The sequence below is a fragment of the Parasteatoda tepidariorum genome, chromosome 7, assembly GCF_043381705.1.
Source record: "Parasteatoda tepidariorum isolate YZ-2023 chromosome 7, CAS_Ptep_4.0, whole genome shotgun sequence".
NCBI classification, from domain to species: domain Eukaryota; kingdom Metazoa; phylum Arthropoda; class Arachnida; order Araneae; family Theridiidae; genus Parasteatoda; species Parasteatoda tepidariorum.
Window position 1 is genome coordinate 60,280,566 of NC_092210.1, and position 18,961 is coordinate 60,299,526.

The 18,961-nt window shown below is 26.3% G+C and overlaps 1 protein-coding gene and 1 long non-coding RNA gene across 5 annotated transcripts in view; one reads left to right on the forward strand and one right to left on the reverse strand.

Moving 5' to 3' along the window:
• On the forward strand, positions 1 to 17,926 carry LOC139426043 (uncharacterized). 2 transcript variants are annotated; one of them, XR_011637300.1, is made up of 3 exons: positions 1 to 118; positions 2,879 to 2,939; positions 16,956 to 17,926. It is a non-coding gene; the product is annotated as an uncharacterized lncRNA (long non-coding RNA). The 2 variants fall into 2 exon arrangements; XR_011637301.1 differs by having other exon boundaries at positions 2,879 to 2,935.
• The window catches only part of LOC107439340 (cilia- and flagella-associated protein 58), a 27,367-nt gene continuing 10,575 nt past the window's right edge, over positions 2,170 to 18,961 (reverse strand). For all 3 annotated transcript variants that reach the window (XM_016051907.3, XM_016051905.3, XM_016051906.3), the window contains exons 8-16: positions 13,748 to 13,907; positions 12,304 to 12,386; positions 11,213 to 11,404; positions 8,379 to 8,540; positions 7,417 to 7,704; positions 6,124 to 6,459; positions 4,757 to 4,984; positions 3,284 to 3,422; positions 2,170 to 3,202 (exon numbers count right to left, since the gene is read on the reverse strand). In XM_016051907.3, the coding sequence (XP_015907393.1) occupies positions 3,198 to 3,202; positions 3,284 to 3,422; positions 4,757 to 4,984; positions 6,124 to 6,459; positions 7,417 to 7,704; positions 8,379 to 8,540; positions 11,213 to 11,404; positions 12,304 to 12,386; positions 13,748 to 13,907 (1,593 nt within the window). In that variant the 3' untranslated portion in view covers positions 2,170 to 3,197. The remainder of the gene's footprint in view (positions 3,203 to 3,283; positions 3,423 to 4,756; positions 4,985 to 6,123; positions 6,460 to 7,416; positions 7,705 to 8,378; positions 8,541 to 11,212; positions 11,405 to 12,303; positions 12,387 to 13,747; positions 13,908 to 18,961) is intronic.

Sequence of the window (18,961 nt, forward strand, 5' to 3'; positions counted from 1 at the left end):
TAACCAAATGGGTAAGTTAGGAAGTTATCAATTTTCTAATAAGTTTGCATTCTTTTTTAATTGCAGAATTCCCTTTACCGAGTTTCAGAAATTTCTTCACCTAAGATCAACCATTCAGGTATTCAGTTAATTGTATTTCACGGCATAATTAGTTTTTCATTAAAAAATTGAATCATCAATGGATTAAGTAGTTTAAACATTTAAAGATTTAAAAAGTATCTCTCACCATCACAATTTAATGCCTAACCTAAGGGTACACAACCTTTTTTTTAAGTGAAAGACCACCTGCATGGCAGATTAATTAACAAAGGGCCACTTGCATAGCAGGTTAACTGACAGGTCATATGTGTATTTAGACAAGTCGACGGAAAATATGGTAATATTTATATAAATAGTGAACTAGCACTAATACCTTTGCAGAAATCATATCTTTGCAGAAAATTAAATGTTTTTAATTATTAAAACTTGTTTTAAAATGAGAAGCTAATACTTTTTTTCAAAAAAATTTCCTTTTTTATTATATAATATCTATATATATCATAATAACTAAATACAAAAAGAAGAAAATTAAGAAAAACAAGTTTTATTTCGTGTGTTTGTATGAACAATAAGGTTATACAAACGCACTTCAGTACTGCAGTAAGAACAAACGCACTATAAAACAAAACTCCTCTATTTACGCTTCTGTTTTCATATTTTGTAATCTGGCAATCTTGTTACGAAAATATTTTAAATCATTCTTGAAAAATGTCCCGTTCATGTAAGTTCATTTGAATTCGCTACTCGCTTTATAGATTTCGTTTTTTATTTTTACTTAATGTGTTCTATTTTATTTGTTGTAAATTTTTTTTGAGTGCTCCTCACACTATTGTATTGATATATTTTGCTTTGGCTATATTAATACCATATAAGAAAGCATTCCTTTTTGCGGATATAATCGTGAGAGTTAATGAAAAGATTATATCTTTTATTTTCCATGATTTTTATTATATATATATATATATATATTTCCCCTAAAAATTCATTTAAGCAGCGAAACATTGAAAACAAAATTACAGACAGTCAGCAGTTTCCTTCCCCTTTTCAAATTTCTCGCGTTGCAATAACATTCTATTAAAATTAGGGATGTAACAAATATTTGGCCCTTTTAATGAAAATTTTGGAAGAAGGAATGTACTTTTTGTATTTGCCAAATATTCAACAAAGTATTTTTTGAAAAAGTATTTTTCAACAAAATTTATTTTTAGAAATTTGTATGGTAGATTTAATAAAAAAATAATCTCAAATTTTATTTTTAACAGTGTATATTATTAGAAATAGTTTTTGCACTCATTTGATAAGTTCTAACATTCATAACATTCTCACGGCTTAAAAATTTATCTTCTGGAAGACAAAAATTGAGGAATTGAAACCACATGTTTTCATACTTAAAATTATGTGCAGGCGAGGCGTACTTTTTAAAATTATGTGCAGGCGAGATAACCATAATCAGCTACAGAATAGATACAAAATGAAAAAATAATGAAAAGTTTTAAATGGAAACAGTGTTTTCCGAAGTATGTTTATGTTTGATAAATTATATATTTAAGTCAGAAATATTTAACTGTTTTTGAAATAAATACAAGTAAGTCTAAACTTTTGACTGGTACTATATATATATATATATATTTCTATAATAACANATATAATATATATATATTCCTGAAAAAACTATAATTCCAATTAATTTAAAAAAGAGATGGGATGAAAAAAATGGACCTTTAACGATAAACATCTGCATCAGCGTTTATCAATTTATTTACTTTATTTTTTTCATCATGGCTAGGCAACGAGAAGAAAACAAATATCTAATTGCGGTTATGGTTCATGTAATTTCGTTCTCCCGCCACATTTACGTGTTTTCATTGCCAATTCCAACAGTAATCGCCAAGTGTCTCATCCTTGATAGGGTCTGCTTATACGCATCCCTGGATCTTTACTTGGTTCTATAGAAAAAGCAGAAGGATAGCTTATGTGCTGTGTGTTGGAATTTACTCAGCCACAGATAAGGGATCACCTTCTGGCTTTAATCTTTGCAAATGCTGGCTGCTTCATAGAACAACTTTGAGGGTTGCTTACCTACCCGGAACCCCTGCCAAATAATATGCATAGAAAGAATAAATTTTACGCTGGCAAGTAGAACAGATTTATTAACAACCATCTAGAGTAAAAACATGGTAATTGCCGTTTCCACTTGAAATAATTGAACTTATATACACTGTAATAAGGAAACAGAAATGACATAAGGGAATGTTCTAGAAACCTCTAGAACAATCCATAAATAATAACTAAAATCTTAAATTTCTTGTGTACTATTTACATGCTTCTGAAGACTTGGTAGGAATCGGGAGAACTTGGAGGATTGAACTCAAGACAGTAATTATAAACAAAATTGCCATCATGAGAAATCATATGCTTTTCTATTTAGATTGTTCATAAGTCAACATCAGATTTCTTTGAAAGTTAAAACAATCATTCTAGTGGCATGAAATATAACTAGATTTTGACATTAAGGACATTTCTTCATATAATGCATTGTAATATACACTTTGTAAATGATTCTTCCAAATAATACTTGAAAATGATCGAGCTAATACTTTATATGCAGCAGAGTAGAAGTTTAGGTATATATATATATCAATTCAAAGATTCAATTTAGAAAAAACTTTTTTTATAATTGTTACTGTGATTAATTTTTTATAAATTAAGTTCAGCTAACTGGTTTGAAAATCTCTTAAAAATACCCAAAAATCTTATTAATATTATCATTTTTGATGAATTAAGTATTTTTAAGAACCCAGGTTAACAGCTTCATAGATTTTTTTTTCTTCTCAATTAGATTTTAGTGAAAGCTGTGACCCTGAAAGTGGCTTAGATGTGGACTAGATTTCTTCATGTTTGTAAATAATTTTTTTACATTATTTTAAAATAATGGTTTCTAATGAATTATATTTTTAGACTGTTTAACTACTTTATATTTTATTTTAACTAATATGAAAGAAGTAACTTTTTTACGTTTCTTTTCCTAAACACCTAATGTTTAATTACTAATGTAATTAGCAGGAAAATAACATCTTTCATCAAATAGTAGATGCTATGCTCTAAAAAATTTAATGTTCAAATATTTCATTGAAGCAATAGAATCTTGGCTGTCAGTATCATCCTAAAAAAAAGATTAAAAATATTATTTATTTTGATGTTGAATTTCGATATTATAAATAAAGAATCTATCACAAGACATTACCTATAGTAGGTGAAATTTTCCTTTTTTCTTTGAAGAACTGTTTTACTTTCAGTTTTCTAAGTTCTTCCTTTAGTCGACTTATTTCAGCTTGGTAACTTGACATATAGGTTTCATTCATATTGATTTCAAAAGTTAAAGCCTAGAATTTGGAATTATAAAACAATAAATAACTTTCATCTAGAGTTGTTTTGTACAAAATAGTGCCATGTGAAATTCAGGAAAATTATTAAGATTAATTTTTTGCATTGGATTATCTTTGGATACACAAATTCTATAATTGTGTGCAAAAATGTTTCAATTTGCTTATATCCTAGTAATAATATCTTTTTTTATTAAACTAAGTTCTTCCGCTCGAATATGAAACAAACATTAGGATAAAATTATAATGCAATAATATAGTTCTCACTCTTTATGTGTTAAGTAAAATTTGACTTTTTGTTATATATCAGCATCTTAAGATGCTTTAAAATTATAAACTCAGTTTCATTTTATCATTTCTAATAAAGTAAAAAAAAAAAAAAAATCATACAATAATATAGAAGTGTCCTGTTCACATCATTCATCATCCCCCATGATTATTTTGCAATAATTTTTGTTTCTTGACCATTAACAGGATATAACACCAAAATTAAATTTTATTTTCAATTAGGAGAAACAAACTTTTAATGAGCCCTAAGAAATTTTTATATCGTTTTTTACCAAAAATTTTTTTAGCATTAGTGCAAAAAGATAGTTCCTAGGTTTCTAGTTCTTTGCAGATTAAATACTTATTTTGCAATAATTATTTTAGTTGCATAAGTTGACTGGATACAGATCAATATGAAATAAGTAAATATAGTTTACTTGCTGTGAAGCAAATAAACTATATTTACTTATTATAAAACAGTAACTAAATATGTATATCATAAAATGTTGCCTAATAAGGACATGTCATATGATTACAAAACAATGATACAAAAACATCACTTTTGTCTAAAGCCTTTAAATTTGAATGAAAACCCGAGAATAATATTAAAAGAAATGATAAATATTATAGAGAAATATTGTTAAATAAATTGTTTACAGGTAAGTACTCTTCTAATTTCATAATTATGCTGCTAACAACTAACAGTATTAGGACATTCATTATTTATTAATGTTGACCATGCATGTGGTATAGAGATAAATCATAACATTCCATTGATTGTTGCCGCATCAATATTTTTCATCAAAAGATTTTGGTATTTACTTTGAAATCTAAAATAAAATAATAACTAATTTAATTGTCCAAAATGTGATTTAACAAGAACAAATCCACCCTTTATGAGAAATGCCTTTCTTAAGGTTTTAGTCTTTTTATTAATAAATTAATTTCTGTTTTATGTCTATATTATGTCATAATAAATAATATTTCAGACTTGAAATAGGATTTATATACAAGTTGAATTAAGATAAATCACTAATAAAAAATATTAAAATTGTTCTAAACTATACCTTTATTTTATCATTTTTTTCTTTAATAACTTGGCTTTGGTTTATCACCTTCACTTGCTCCTCTTCAATATCTTTCTGTTTAGTTGTTATATTTTTCAATTGGGTAACAAGTTTATTCATACTAGATATTTTCTTATCCCTTTTCTCGACCTCAATACACTTTTTTAAAAGTTGCTTCTGGGACACCTGATAATTTTCCAAAATCTCATATTTTTCTGGGTCAATGCCCTAGAAAATAAAAAGAATAAAAATATTACTTATTTTTACAAGGATTAAAGCAAACTAATGAGGTATTTTTGCATGAAGAAATGCTAAAAAAATTGTCTTTATCCCTTATATAACAGGTGGGAAAATTCTAAGCCGTAAAATTGAATGAGAAATGAGCCATGTACATGTATATTTTCAACATTGAAATAAAAAAGTATAATTTAACAATTTTATTTATATATTTATGTAAAAATGTTTTTTAAATTAATTATAATTTGTTTCAAACAATTGTTTTATAAAATTTAAATTTTTTTTTTTTGATTTGGGATTGATAAAAACTTATACCAAAATACTATAAAGACAAATGTGATTGCAAGCACATATAACTTTAAAGGAATCAATCACATTTTAGTTTTACTAAAATAAAATGTTTTGATTTAAATATTTTTTTTCTGTAAAAATTAATGCGTCAATAAAATATGCTTTCAAGTTGTTTAATTAAATTCATATTAACCTAGTTTGATTCATATTAACCACAAAAAATAGTATGTTTTTTTTTGTTTTTTTTCTGAGGGAGAGGCAGAAAAACCACCAAATTATTATTGATGCTTAATGGTAAGAAGTAGTGCTGATGTTGTAGCAATAGGTACTTAATACAGATACTGTTACTGGTAGCATACTCAATTAAGACATCAAGGGAGGGGGGATTTTAAGTTCAATCTTGGTGGCCAATTAAACTCAGCATGTTCATTAAGTTTGTTGTGGCTGAAAGTCCTCTTGCGGTGTGGAAATTAGTTGGAGAAAAGAGCACCTCATTTGATACTTTTTCTAAAAGTTTTCCCAAAGATACAAAAAGCATACATCAACTGAGTGGAATGGTATAAAAGTGTTTTTATTAACACTGGAGTTAAAAATAAGCAAATTAGATACGTAAAGAAAGTCAAGTTAATTTTATAAAAAGAAATAGGATATTGAGTTGATTTAAAAATTAAATGCCCCAAATTTTTTATAAACATGCTTCTACCAATATAAATAAATTTTTGATTGAGAATAAATAATGCTAAAAGTCTAGAACATTAAAAAAATAATTAAATAAAAATCTTAAGTAAATTTACAGAAAAAGTATTTTTAACTCCAATTTTTTACTGAACTTCCCTTACGTTAAGTATCCTCCACCTATGAACATTTAATGGTCTTTGTATTTCCAGTTCCAATGCTGAATTCTTATTCCGTTCTTTAAGTAACTCCTCTTTTGCGTACATAAAACTGTCTTTTAGCTTTTGTAAATCATTCACTTTCGTCATCAAAGTATTTTTTTCTCCAGTGAGTCTTAGAATTTCTAAATGCAACATCTTTGTTGTACTTTCTAGTGTTGAATAGAGTTCTTGTTCTCTCAATACTGCATTTTCAGATATCTGAAGTTTTGTCTCCAAGGAGGCAATTAGTTTTTTCAGCTGTTGACTTTGAGTACCTAATGCCATGCACTCTTCTGTAGCCTATGAAATAAAAATATTTCATTTTTAGTATTTAAAGAAACAATAAGTTACATTCTCTGAAAAAAAATAAGAAAGTCAATCAAATAAGATGCAACAGTAATCAAATAAGATGCTTATGTTTTTAATTTTATAATAATATTCCGCGTGTTTTACACTTTATCATAAGTTTCCATAAACTTCAAATACAACTTTCCAAAAAGGCCTTTCTTTTCTTATTAGAAAAATGAAAAACAAAATTCTTAATATATTAATTATAATAAAAATAGTTTAGAAATAATATTTCTCTTTGTCGAAAAATGTCAGCCGAATATCACATTTTTCACATAGCAAAATAAAAAATTTATAATGATGTATAAATTAAATTTTTATGAAACTGAATTATTACTAAAATTGCATGTAATCAATACAAATATTTCTTACAATAAAATTTTTTATGGTTTTATCTTGTTCATCAATGTTTGTAGAACAATAAGCAAAATTCTTTTCAGATTGCATAGCATGATTATTGGTATAGGACATGTATAAATTTGCAGTCATTTCTATAGTAAAAAAAATGAAATTATAAAGCAATAGTCTTTACTTGTGAAATTAGCTTCCACTAAAATTCAGTTAACTTCTATTGATGTTGAATCCTTATATTACTAAATTTCAAGTAATATAAATAGATTAAAAAATTTTTGTAGAACAATAAACAAAATTTTTTTCCTTCTTGTATAGCATGATTATAGGCAAATAAATTGGACATTTATAAATTTGCAGCCATTTCTTATGTTTAAAAAAATTTGAAACTGATATAGCAATATTTTTAGCTTATGAAATTCGCTTCTGCTAAATTGATGATGAGTCCTTACATAACTAAAATTCAAGTGAAATAAATAGATTTATTTACATACCCCATGTATTGTAAATAACCATATTTATTTTTCTTTCTTAATTACGTATTCAAAAAACACTTACATGGAGTAATTTTGATTGGAGGACACAGATTTCGTTTTCCTTACTTCCAACAGAATGTAAAAGGGATCGTATTTGCTCCTCTAAATGTTTAAGCTCATTTTTTAGAGCAGTATTGTTAGACTCTTCTTGTGCTAGTTTTGAAGTTAGGGTTTTGTTCTTTAAATCTAATGAGTTCCATTTCCTTTTCCAGTTCTCTAACTCCACTTCATGTGATTGTTGAGAGGCATTAAGTTCATTCACATAGCTGTCTAAAATATCAACTTTCATTTTCAGTTGATCTCTACTTTCCTGAAAATAAAATAATAGCTTGAATAAAAAACGGTGATTAAAAATTTTCATACAATTTGTGAAACAGAATATACTATATTACCAATGTCAACACAAAACAAATCAGTGGTTTTTAAGTTAAATTTTTAAAAATGCATTTTAATAAATTTAGTGTAATGATATATCATAATTCTGGTAATTTATCGCTTATCCTTAGAAATGTTACTTTATAAAAGTAAAATTGTTACCTTAAACACTTATCTGAATAAATCTTAACCAATTATAAATATTTTTATCATTTCTATCTTGCATTGTGTATAGCACATACTTAGTTCTTTAAAAGACAAAAGAATGCTTTCAAAAAATTTTATCAAATAAAGAGTAATGGTTAGGGAAAATAATACTTAACATAATGTGCTACTGTGTAATTCTCCCAATAAATCCTATTTTTTTCTTTTAAAAAAAAACTTGAAAATATAATCACAGAGTAAAATAATAATTTAAATAAGACTATAAAAAGGAATAAAGTAGAGTAATTGAACAGAGTAGCAGAAAATGCAAACATTATCAATTTCCAATTAAGTGAAAATGAATAGAAAATATTTTAATACAACTAAAAAATAATTCAAAAATATAAAAAATGATTCAATCAAACTTTGAAGTATGTTTAATAAAAATTACAAAAAAAATATCACCTTAATTTCTTTATATTGTTGACAGAAATGTTTTCGATCTGCAATAGCCCCACTGGATATATCTATCTGCTGAGACAACTTATTTTTAATATCAGTAATTAAAGATTGCGATGAGGCTTCTTTTTCTTCATGAGAAGATAACTCATTATTCTGGTTCTCAATCTAAAATTTTAATAATTTGTTAGTGACTACATTTTTGCATTATAAGTAACTTTAAAATTTTATGTATAAATGTGATGTAAAAATTACGTGCAACCCATTAAAGAGTTTCATAAAAATTGTATAGAGATTAATTTAATAAGGTGCTGTAGTTAGTTGTAATGAATGAAATAAAGTGAACTGTACGAAATGTCTTATTCAGAACAGTTTCATGAAATTATCTGTTGACATATATATATATATTATCAACTATTAAAAGGGTAAAAGAAACCAATATGAAAATTAAGTTTTATCAAATGAAAATCACAAAATTGTGATTTTTACTTGATAAAACTTTTTTTTTTTGAATAGTTTCTTTTTTTTATTATCTCTCTTTGGTGCTTCACACACTTTGCTTTGGCTTGCTTAATACAGCATTGATATATTTTGCTTTGGCTTCCTTAATACAGCATTGATATATTTTGCTTTGGCTTACTTAATGCAGTATTAAATAAACACTCTTTTTGTGGATACAGTTGTGTGAGCTGATGATAAAATAATATGTTTTCGTTATTTTTTCTAATTCTTTTTTGGTGTATAGATATGATCAATTTAGTAAATAAAATGATTGAACTTTATAATGGAATTCATGAAATATAAATTCAATACATGTTTAATTCTAAATTATTTTGAAAGTTGTAGCTATAAAAAAGTATGGATTATAAAATCTAAAACCCCAAATGCACTTGGTAGCAGAAATCCTGAAGCATGAATTTCTATTTTTGTTATACTATCTGAAATCTTTGGTAAAACAAAGATTTGAGATAGTATAATAAAAATAGGTATGGAAAGCTAAGGAAATTTTAACTTGCTCAAAAGAATAATATGATTTGAACTTAAGACACTCTTAGTAAGTGATAAAAAGTTGCATGACTGTATCTACTGGGTTTTGGTGAAAAGGTGTTAAAGAACGATACAATTACATACTGCTATTTAGGCATGTGAGGCATTGATTCCTAATGTAATTTTTTACACTAATACAAATTAAACTAATTACAAGACAATAAAACTAATTGTTCAGAGTACAATTGTGTACTTGTGCCTATTTACACATCCGATGTGTCTATCTATACAAGTATTGTTTCTAATGTTGTTTTTCACTCTCAATATCAAATTAGGTCAGTTATTATTCTATTTAAAAACAGTACTATTTGTTATTTTCACTTATTTTCCCAAATGATAATCCCGATAAGTCAGGTATTACAGGAGTATAGAGTTTAATCAAACATGTGTAAATGAAACTTATAGTCTAGAAGTTGCATAGGTTTATTTGTGTAAGTACTATTTCAGAATTGTACTTTTTATCAACAAAACTCTAATAACTTTTTAACTAGTTATCACACCAACTTGCACTTGGTCTTGCTCGAATCAGAATAAATATGTTTAGGAAGAAGTATAATTCGAAAACAATACTTTTTACACAAAATCCTAAAAACATCTAATTATTATTGACACATTAGTTCTATTGACTCCCTGATTCAATGAGCAAAAATATATAGGAAACAATACCTCACTTGTCTAGATAGCAATGTCAGATGCACCAATAAATATCAAACTCTAATAATTTCTGATCTTTTAGTTCTAATTTCTCAGGATTCGATTGATTAACTTCATAAAAACATTCGAAACAAAGCCGAATATATTGTAATACGTAAGTTTTCCCCCTTCCATTGCAACCTCATGTGCAACTTCCTAATACTTAAATATAAACAGAGTACTTAAAAGTTACCTTAGAACTCTTATATCTTATTAGAACTTTTTTTATATCTTGGTTTCATCAATATTTGAGCTATCTTTACTGTAATAAGATTATTCTACATCTCTTGTAATTGTATGTAGCTTTTATTTTATTTATTAATATTAAAAAAGAGTTGAGATAATTTTAAAGGATAATTAAAGAGGGAAATTATTTAGGTTTAAACATGACAAAAGGTTCAAGAGGTAAATGAAACGGGTTGAAGTCAATAAAAATTCAATTTCAAATATTTCGATTAATTGAAGTAACTTTTTGAAAATAAAGGAAATTAAAATAAATATTAACATTTTTACTGTTACTATTTGGGGCTGTGGAGGTAAGATTTTCCAGCTATCAACAAGTAGATATGAAATTTCAACTAGTAGATATGAAGTAATACGAATGAAAAACTGATAAATAAAGAGGAAAATATTATGGCATCAAAGATTTGATAAGAATAGGTACCAAATTTCAGTGAGAAAGTAAATATTTTAAGGGCGATAATTTTCAAAACATTTCTAGGCATATTATGCAAAAGATTTCCGCAAAAATTTATTTTCATTCTAGATTAAACTTTATGAAAAACCTTCAAATTAAGACTCCATCATTAAAAATAGATTCATCCTTATTATTATATCAGAATTAATAAGGATGAATACACACAGAGTAGAATTATATTGAGCATAGAATAAGTAAATGTTTAAAATAGTGGAATTTCTTATGCTATAAATGAATAATACATAGCACATTAAATTTAATGTTCCATAAAACCATAAAAATTATATCACAAAATGGATGATACACTAATTTGAATTATAAACGTAAAAATTTCGCTTGAAACAAAATATTTAACAGATATCATAATAATTTTTTTTTTTTTTTTAAAAAAGAAAAAAATTACCTTTTTTGTTAAATCTTTTATATCACTAAGCAACTGAGATTTCATTCCTTCCAAAGTACTGATAATTTTATTTTGTTTGATAATTTGTTGCTCAGCATTTTTCATGTCATGATGCAGCTTAATTCGCTCGTTTTCACTTATTTTACACTGATTAGAATACTTTTCCATCAAACTTTCCATTTTCACAACATTCTAAAACACATGAAAACATATATTTAACTGAACGAATTTCTTTTTTTAAAGAAAATTAAAAGAATAATTCAAAGAAATTCCCTTAATTTACTGGCTATATAGTACTAAGCAATTGCAGTCAATAAAACAAAATTTATGAAAGAAAAAAATTTGAATTTATAAGCATTTGACAGTGATAATCTATCATAATGTTATCAATTTATTGTTGCCATGCATTTCTTTATCCCATTTAAATAACATTATTTGGGTGCTTTGCTTTTAATGGTAGGGATTATTTAGGCAAAAATTTAAAAGATACCTAATTATGTCATAAACGTGCTAATAAAAAAGCGGAAATAAGACTTTTGAAAGGTTCTCTTCCTTGAGAGGTATCTGATCTTTTGTGCTAGATCTTTTTTAACTGTTTCCAAGAAATGCTGAATGCTGTTTTATAATAAATTATTTAATAGAAAATAATAATATGAATGAAAAATTGTTTGTGAATTAATGGCAGAAAGGGTTTGGGTTTAACTTAATGTGAAAGAAAGAGAATTAAGGAACTAAATTAAGAATCAATATGAAAAATCTCTAGAGGATTTTTAAAAGATCTTCATTCATGCATACATACCTATATACATACATTCATAAAAACATACTAACTTATTAGATGGGTTAGTAGATAAAAAAAAATGAGATAAGATAAGATAGACAGAAAGATTCAAGACTAATTTTGAAGAGTTAGTTGCCTAAAATTGTTAATATTTTTAAATTTAAAAACAAACTAATTAAATTTTAGTAAAATATTAGGCATTATGGCAACCAGATACCTAGTATTTGCAGATCCTTGTGTGTATACATATAAATGCCCGGTGCTCCGTGAATATTTAAAAATACAAATTAAACAAAAGAAGTAAGCTTACATTGGCTAATAATTCTTTCTCTCTGATCATGGAAGACATTTCTGAATCATGCTGAGCTTGTTTTAATTTTAACTTCATAATTTCTAAAAATGAAAATGGTTAAAACTAAGTTGAGTAATCAATACATAAAATTTAATTTCAAGAACTTAGATTCAAATTTTTTTATACACACATAAAATTAAAAGCATGTGAGAAAAAAAAATAGTATCATTGTTGGTCAAGTTAGATTTGTGTAATATTTTTTTTATAATTTAATTTTGTTTACTATAAGACAAGAAGCTATATTTCACTGTCTTTTTTTTTTTCAGTAACATAAAAATTTTGGCCATTGTTTCTTTCTTGCCAAACTTAAATAATTTTTAATGATGTGTAATCTTAATGTTTTCAAAATTTTAAAAATAATTTATTGGCATTCAATTTATAAAAATAAACAACAATGATAATGCAGCATAATTTGAATTTTAAAAAAAAAAACAGTAATATTTTGAATTCATTTTCGTACCAAATATTCACTTAGGATTAAATCTTGAGTTCAATCTTGTAAATTTTTATTCGCCGTGATTTTTTGTAAAAATTTCACTTTTTAAAAACAAATCAGAATCGTTCTTTCAAATCCCTGTTAATGACTGTATTAGAATTATATAACAATTTATTTGAAACTAGTTATTCTTATTTATAATCTTATATAAAAATCAATACCAGTAAATATTTCAGACTTATTATTTAATAGAATATAACAGTGACTCATTAATTTTTTCTATATTTTTTTTAGCATTAAAGTACTTTATAAGTTCATTCTGACCTTTTATGTTTTAGTTTATATTTTACAACAGTCTTACTAAACTCTTCAAGATATGTTTCTTATTTAATAATAATAATAATAAAATATCCAATAAAAAGATTTCTCTTTATAGTAAATAGTAAACATCCTAAAGAAATATGTTTCTTATGATCATAATTATTTACATTATTCTTTTCATATAAATTTTTCAGAATAGATCTTTTTATGAATTTTAATATCATAAAGAACAATAGTTGTTTAAAAGTATCAATAAATGTGGTTTATATTGTTATTTGAAACTTTAAAAAAAAAAAATTGAAAAGTAGAACGATAATTTTGAAATAGTAAAACGACAAAATACACTTGCCTTGTGTGCAAATACACTTGCCTTCAGAAACTCATGATGAACAGTAAGTGCTTTGAGATGACTAAATAAAGACATACAGAGAAGAATTTTAAATTAAAATTCATGTGCAAAGATAGGATGAGAGAGTATTATAACGATGCAGATGCATGCAACTAAATTAAAATAAAAATGAACATTAGTTAAACTATAAAAAGTAAAACAGCATAAAATAAAATAATACTAAAATCGTTGAATCCGAATGAAAGAGAGAGAAAAAGAGCGAAAAAAAATGTTTACTAAAAAATTATTAAAGTTACCTTTTTCATTATTTAGCAACTCTTTCTTTAACTGATCATTGCTACTTTCAAGATTTTGTTTTTGAGTCTGAAGTGTTAACTGCTTTTGTAGCAACTGTTCTTTTTCATTTATAATGTTAACGAGTTTTCCATTTAAAGTTTTCAAATCCTCCTCTTTTCTCTAAAATAAAAAAACTTGATATAATGGGTAAAATAATGAAAAATCAAAAATACATATTGTTAAGATATTTTGCAGTAAGGTCTAGCAAACTATAGAAAAATAATAAATTTCACCCAACAACTTTTTCTCATTCACACATGAAAAGATTTATGACCAGATTCTCTCTAGCAGCTCAGTACACTTCAGCTCAATTACAAAAATTGTCCCAGAACGCCAAACATAATAAAATACAATTAAAGCCCATAACTTATTTCTTGGAACACAGAGAGAAAAGGGAAGGCATTGGGGAGATAAAGGTGACCATGAAGTAAAGAATCTAAAATTAGCTGGGAACACATAACTAAGGAAGTTGTTAGGGACATAATGAGTCGGAAGTATGTTCAAAACTTACCTGTTACCCGAGTCACATGGAAGTTCTTAAACCTACTGATGATCTTTCAATTTATTTCTTTGAGGATCTCTTTAGTTTAGAAGTTTATCAAAAAACATTCAAATTGCAATTTAATCATCTTTTTGGAAGAATTTTGGTGAAAAAAGTTTGGCATAACCCACAAAATTCTTTCTAACCTGTTTCATTAATATGAATGCCATTGCCCTAGTTAACAACATGAGTTTCTCACCACACCTCATAACACTTGGAAATACATCCTGCCCTGATTTGCCCCTCTCTGCTGCCATAGTTTTTCTAGTTTTGTTTTCCACCTTTATTTTATTTTCCTTGTTCTTTGTTTTCAACTTGATGTTTCTTTTTCTTTTAAATTTGTTTTGTTTTCCTCATTTTCAATTAGTTAGTCTCAGCAATAACTACCTGCTTTGGAGCTCTTGAAACATGTCAATTTTATACTTTTCCAAACATTTACTTTACTCAATAGTGAGATGAGCAGACCTTTTTTTTTTTAAATCAGCCACATGTATATCTATTTAAAAAAATAAATAAATAAATAAACATTTGAGAAAGTAAAAATAAATGAGAATAGTTTTTTTTTACTCATTTCCTATTTAGGTTATTTTTTATTGTAATTTTTCACTAGTTTTAAAAGAATGAAACATAAATTTTCTCTATTTTATAGCCTTTTATTAAAATTTACTCACAATGAAAATATACATTGCACAAAAAAATAACACCTTTAATAGCATTTGGACTAATGATCGGATTTCCACGTACTAGTACTCAACCTTAATGGTTTGAGAGGATGACCTCAAATTTGCCAATTGATCAGCGCAACGATATTTTGAGTTGGGAAATTAGACACAAAAATATACTATCTCTACATAAACATACTTTTTTAGACAGATTATGATTCTACACCCCCAAAATAAAGTGGGTAGCCTGAATAGTTTTGTCAGGCAAGATGTCTAAAGTTTGGACACCGTACTGTTAAATTTACTTTTTGCTTATTTCGCCATATCATGTGAATTTTTTTTTTATCCTGTTATAAGCAAAAATTATTCCAAGCAAATAATTATTTTCAAAAATTATTTTTTATTATTTTATTTATTAAGGGGTCACAGTACCTTTGCAACAATTTTTTAAAATAAAGGTATAATCATTCATTTTGAGGATGCTTTACATGCTCATTTAAGTTATAATCAATAATTTATCTTCAAAAAATAATTAAACTGTTTAAAATTTTAAAAAAATTTTAAAAAATTCTAAATTTTTAAATCCCTAAGGCTTTTTTATTTTAACATATTTTCAAAAAAAGTTTTTTTCATAGTGCTTGCAATATTTATCTTAACAATTTTGTGCATTCATTTGTTGATATATCAATTAGAATATTTTTTATAGATTATTTTGTAAAAAAGTAGAAAAAAAGGGTAAAAATTCCTGTTTGGAATATATAACATGCCGAAAAAATTGTAATACCTCATAAAATGCTTATTCCATGCACAGTTTAAATAAGTGTATTATACTCAAGATAAAAAAGTTTACTTCAAAATTTTATCTTAAATAGAAAAAATTCCTTATGGATTTAATTAAGACACAAAATTATCATCTATGCGAAAAAACACTTTAAAGTCAGACTGCTGAGCAAGTTTCTGTATTAGAACAATTTAAAATCATTCATAACTTTTTTAAAAATGTAGATAGATGAAATTTTTTCTGTACATTTGAAATAGTTTGAAGTTTTATTATAAGCAATAAAGAAAAATTTGGTATTTTTGTCATTTTTTGGGTACTGTGACCCCTTAATGGTAAAAATTTTTAAATTGAACGGTATACCAATTTTGATAGTAATTACAAATAATGTCATTTTATATGACAAAATTTAAATGAAATCGGTTGAATAGCTGCCAAACAATAGAATTTTATAAAAGTCAGATATTTCAATTTCTATGGAACTATTGGACCAATATTGTTCAAGTTTAGTTTTTAGCCATTTAAAATTACATTTTTTAAATGTAAAAATTTGTATGCCTTAAAATTCAAATTTTTTTCGACCATTAATAAATAAAAATATAAAAAAAGTATTACAAATAATTTTTTCAATTAGCTTAAACAGTTTTTGAGATATGGCGAAATATGAAAAAATTAACATTAATGGGCCCAAACTTTCAACAGCCTGACTAAAACTATTGGGATCATATTTCCGAGATTGTTGCTACCCTGTATATTTTGGGGATAAGAAATCATAATCCGTGGAAAAAAAGATGTGTGTATTCAAAGAAAGTATGTTTTTGTACCTGATTTCGTAGTTAAAAATAAAAATATTGTGTACGCTAACTAATTAGTATATTTCAGATCAAACCTTTGCCATTATGGCTGCCAAAGGAATAAAATATGCCGCTTTAAAATTCTAGTTTATTTACTTATAAAATAAAACGTTTCAACTAAGGTGGATTCATAGCGCAATATTTAAGCTATCTACCTGAGAGATCAGGCATTTCAATCACAGAAAAAAGGAATAAAATAATTTGATTATATCTAGATTTTTGATATAATAAGATTGATAACAATTCAGTATGTTTTAATCAATACATAAATTATTATTTTTTTTACAACATTTAAACTTTTAAAATTAAATTTATTTTCTTTTCGATTGGCAGGTACTGAATTTTGACGTTCTTCACCTGGAAATATGCTGAAGTGTTGCTCATTTAACGTTACCCAGTGGGCACATGTGAACCTAAGTCACGGAGGCGAGCAGCATTACCCAGGCCACACTGCCACAGATACCCGTTCATAGGGTGGGCCACATTCACACAACAGAGGACAACACATAGAGAGAAACATCCATGCCCAGAGTGGGGTTCAAACAAGCAGCCATTGGCTTCGCAATCAGGCACGCTAACCGCTTGGCCACCAAAATTAAAAAATTGGACCGATGCTTTATTATTTTTATTTTTTAAATATAAATATATGAATTATTTTTAAAAAAATTTGTAATTTACATAACTGAATTTTTTATTTTGTAATAAATATTCCAAGTTTTTATTAAATTTGTTGTTGTTGTTAATTTACGTCGCACTAGAGCTGCACAATGGGCTATTGGCGACGGTCTGGGAACATCCGAAGACATGCCATCACAATTTTGATCCTCTGCGGAGGGGATGGCACCCCCGCTTCGGTAGCCCGACGACCTGCGCGCAAATTTATTAAATTTAATTATGAAAATGTAAGCAAAATTACATTATAAGTCTTGATAAAAAAATTAATTAATTAAAATTTTTAATGATATCTCCTTTTTCAGTAACAAATAGTTCTTTTCGTTTCATTCCTTCTTCGGATTTTTTTAACAAGAATCCTAATATAATTTTATTTAAATTTTCAAAATTAAATTTAATAAAAACTTAAAATAATTGTTAAAAAATAAAATAAATTCAGTCAAACATATTAAAAAAAATCAAATTACTAAATTACAAAAATTTGCTTTAATAATTCATATATTTTAATTAAAGAATTGAAATAATGAAACATCTATAATTATCTTGTTTTTAAAAACTTTAATTTTCTAAAAAAAATTATTTAAATTAAAAGATAATAATTTGTATAATGAATAAACCATGTTAAATTGTTATCTATCTTGTTATTGTGTTGTTCAAAAAGTAATTTAGTTTTTCTCAACACAGAACTTAAATGTATTTTTTCACAGCCAACTTCACACTGAAGCTGCATAATCATTATTTGTTTTGACAAATGATATAGCATGACTTACTTGAGAAAAAGTTTTCATTGATTCTACTAAATAGTTTTGATTGATGCCCTTTTAAATATGGAAGCATGTTGGGTTTATTTTACTTTTTTACTATCTAAAAGATTAAAATGCAGGTCAAGTAAGAAAAAAATTACCTGACGTGTATGGAGAGGATACTTTGACTGAAAGCCAGTGACAAAACTGGTTTGCAAAATTTTGATGTTGAAAATGTTCCTTATTTCAGAAGGCAATTTAAAACTGGTACAGACACAATAAAGGCATTAATTGCATGCCTGCCAAGTCTCCTGTTTATTAAAGAAGACTCCTGTATTTTACGACTATCTCAAATTTCTCCGTATTTTCTGAAAAAATTTTAAAAAAAAAATTTGAGAAAAAATATCTGCTGAAGAAAATACTTCTCTTCTTCCAACAGATAGTGCTATTACGCAGTATGTTGAGTGTTAATAGTTTAAGTACCCCTTGCGGTCAGGCTACCCATGGAAGGTTTTTGTGGTTTTCCTCTCCATGTAACACAAATGCGGGTTAGTTCCATCAAAATGTCCTCCACGATGGCAAATTTCTTCCAATACTTGATTGATCCAAGAGTTCCCCTGTCTTCTGGATTGGATTCAAAATAACAAGGCTACAAAGTTGAACATTAGTAGCCGTAAACCCAAAATTGGGTTGGCTGTTTAACAATGGCTATAAAATAGTTTAAGTAATTATAAATGGTTTTAAAAATCGTTTTTTTATATACATATTTTTTACTTCGATAAACGTAAGTGCTTATATTATTTCCATTTTGAATTCATCTTTGTGATATACATGATTATGCATGATGTATCAAAACTTTACTCATAGCTTAAAAAATGCGCTGGTAAAATCTCCCTTGTTTTATCTATCGAATGTTGGCAGATA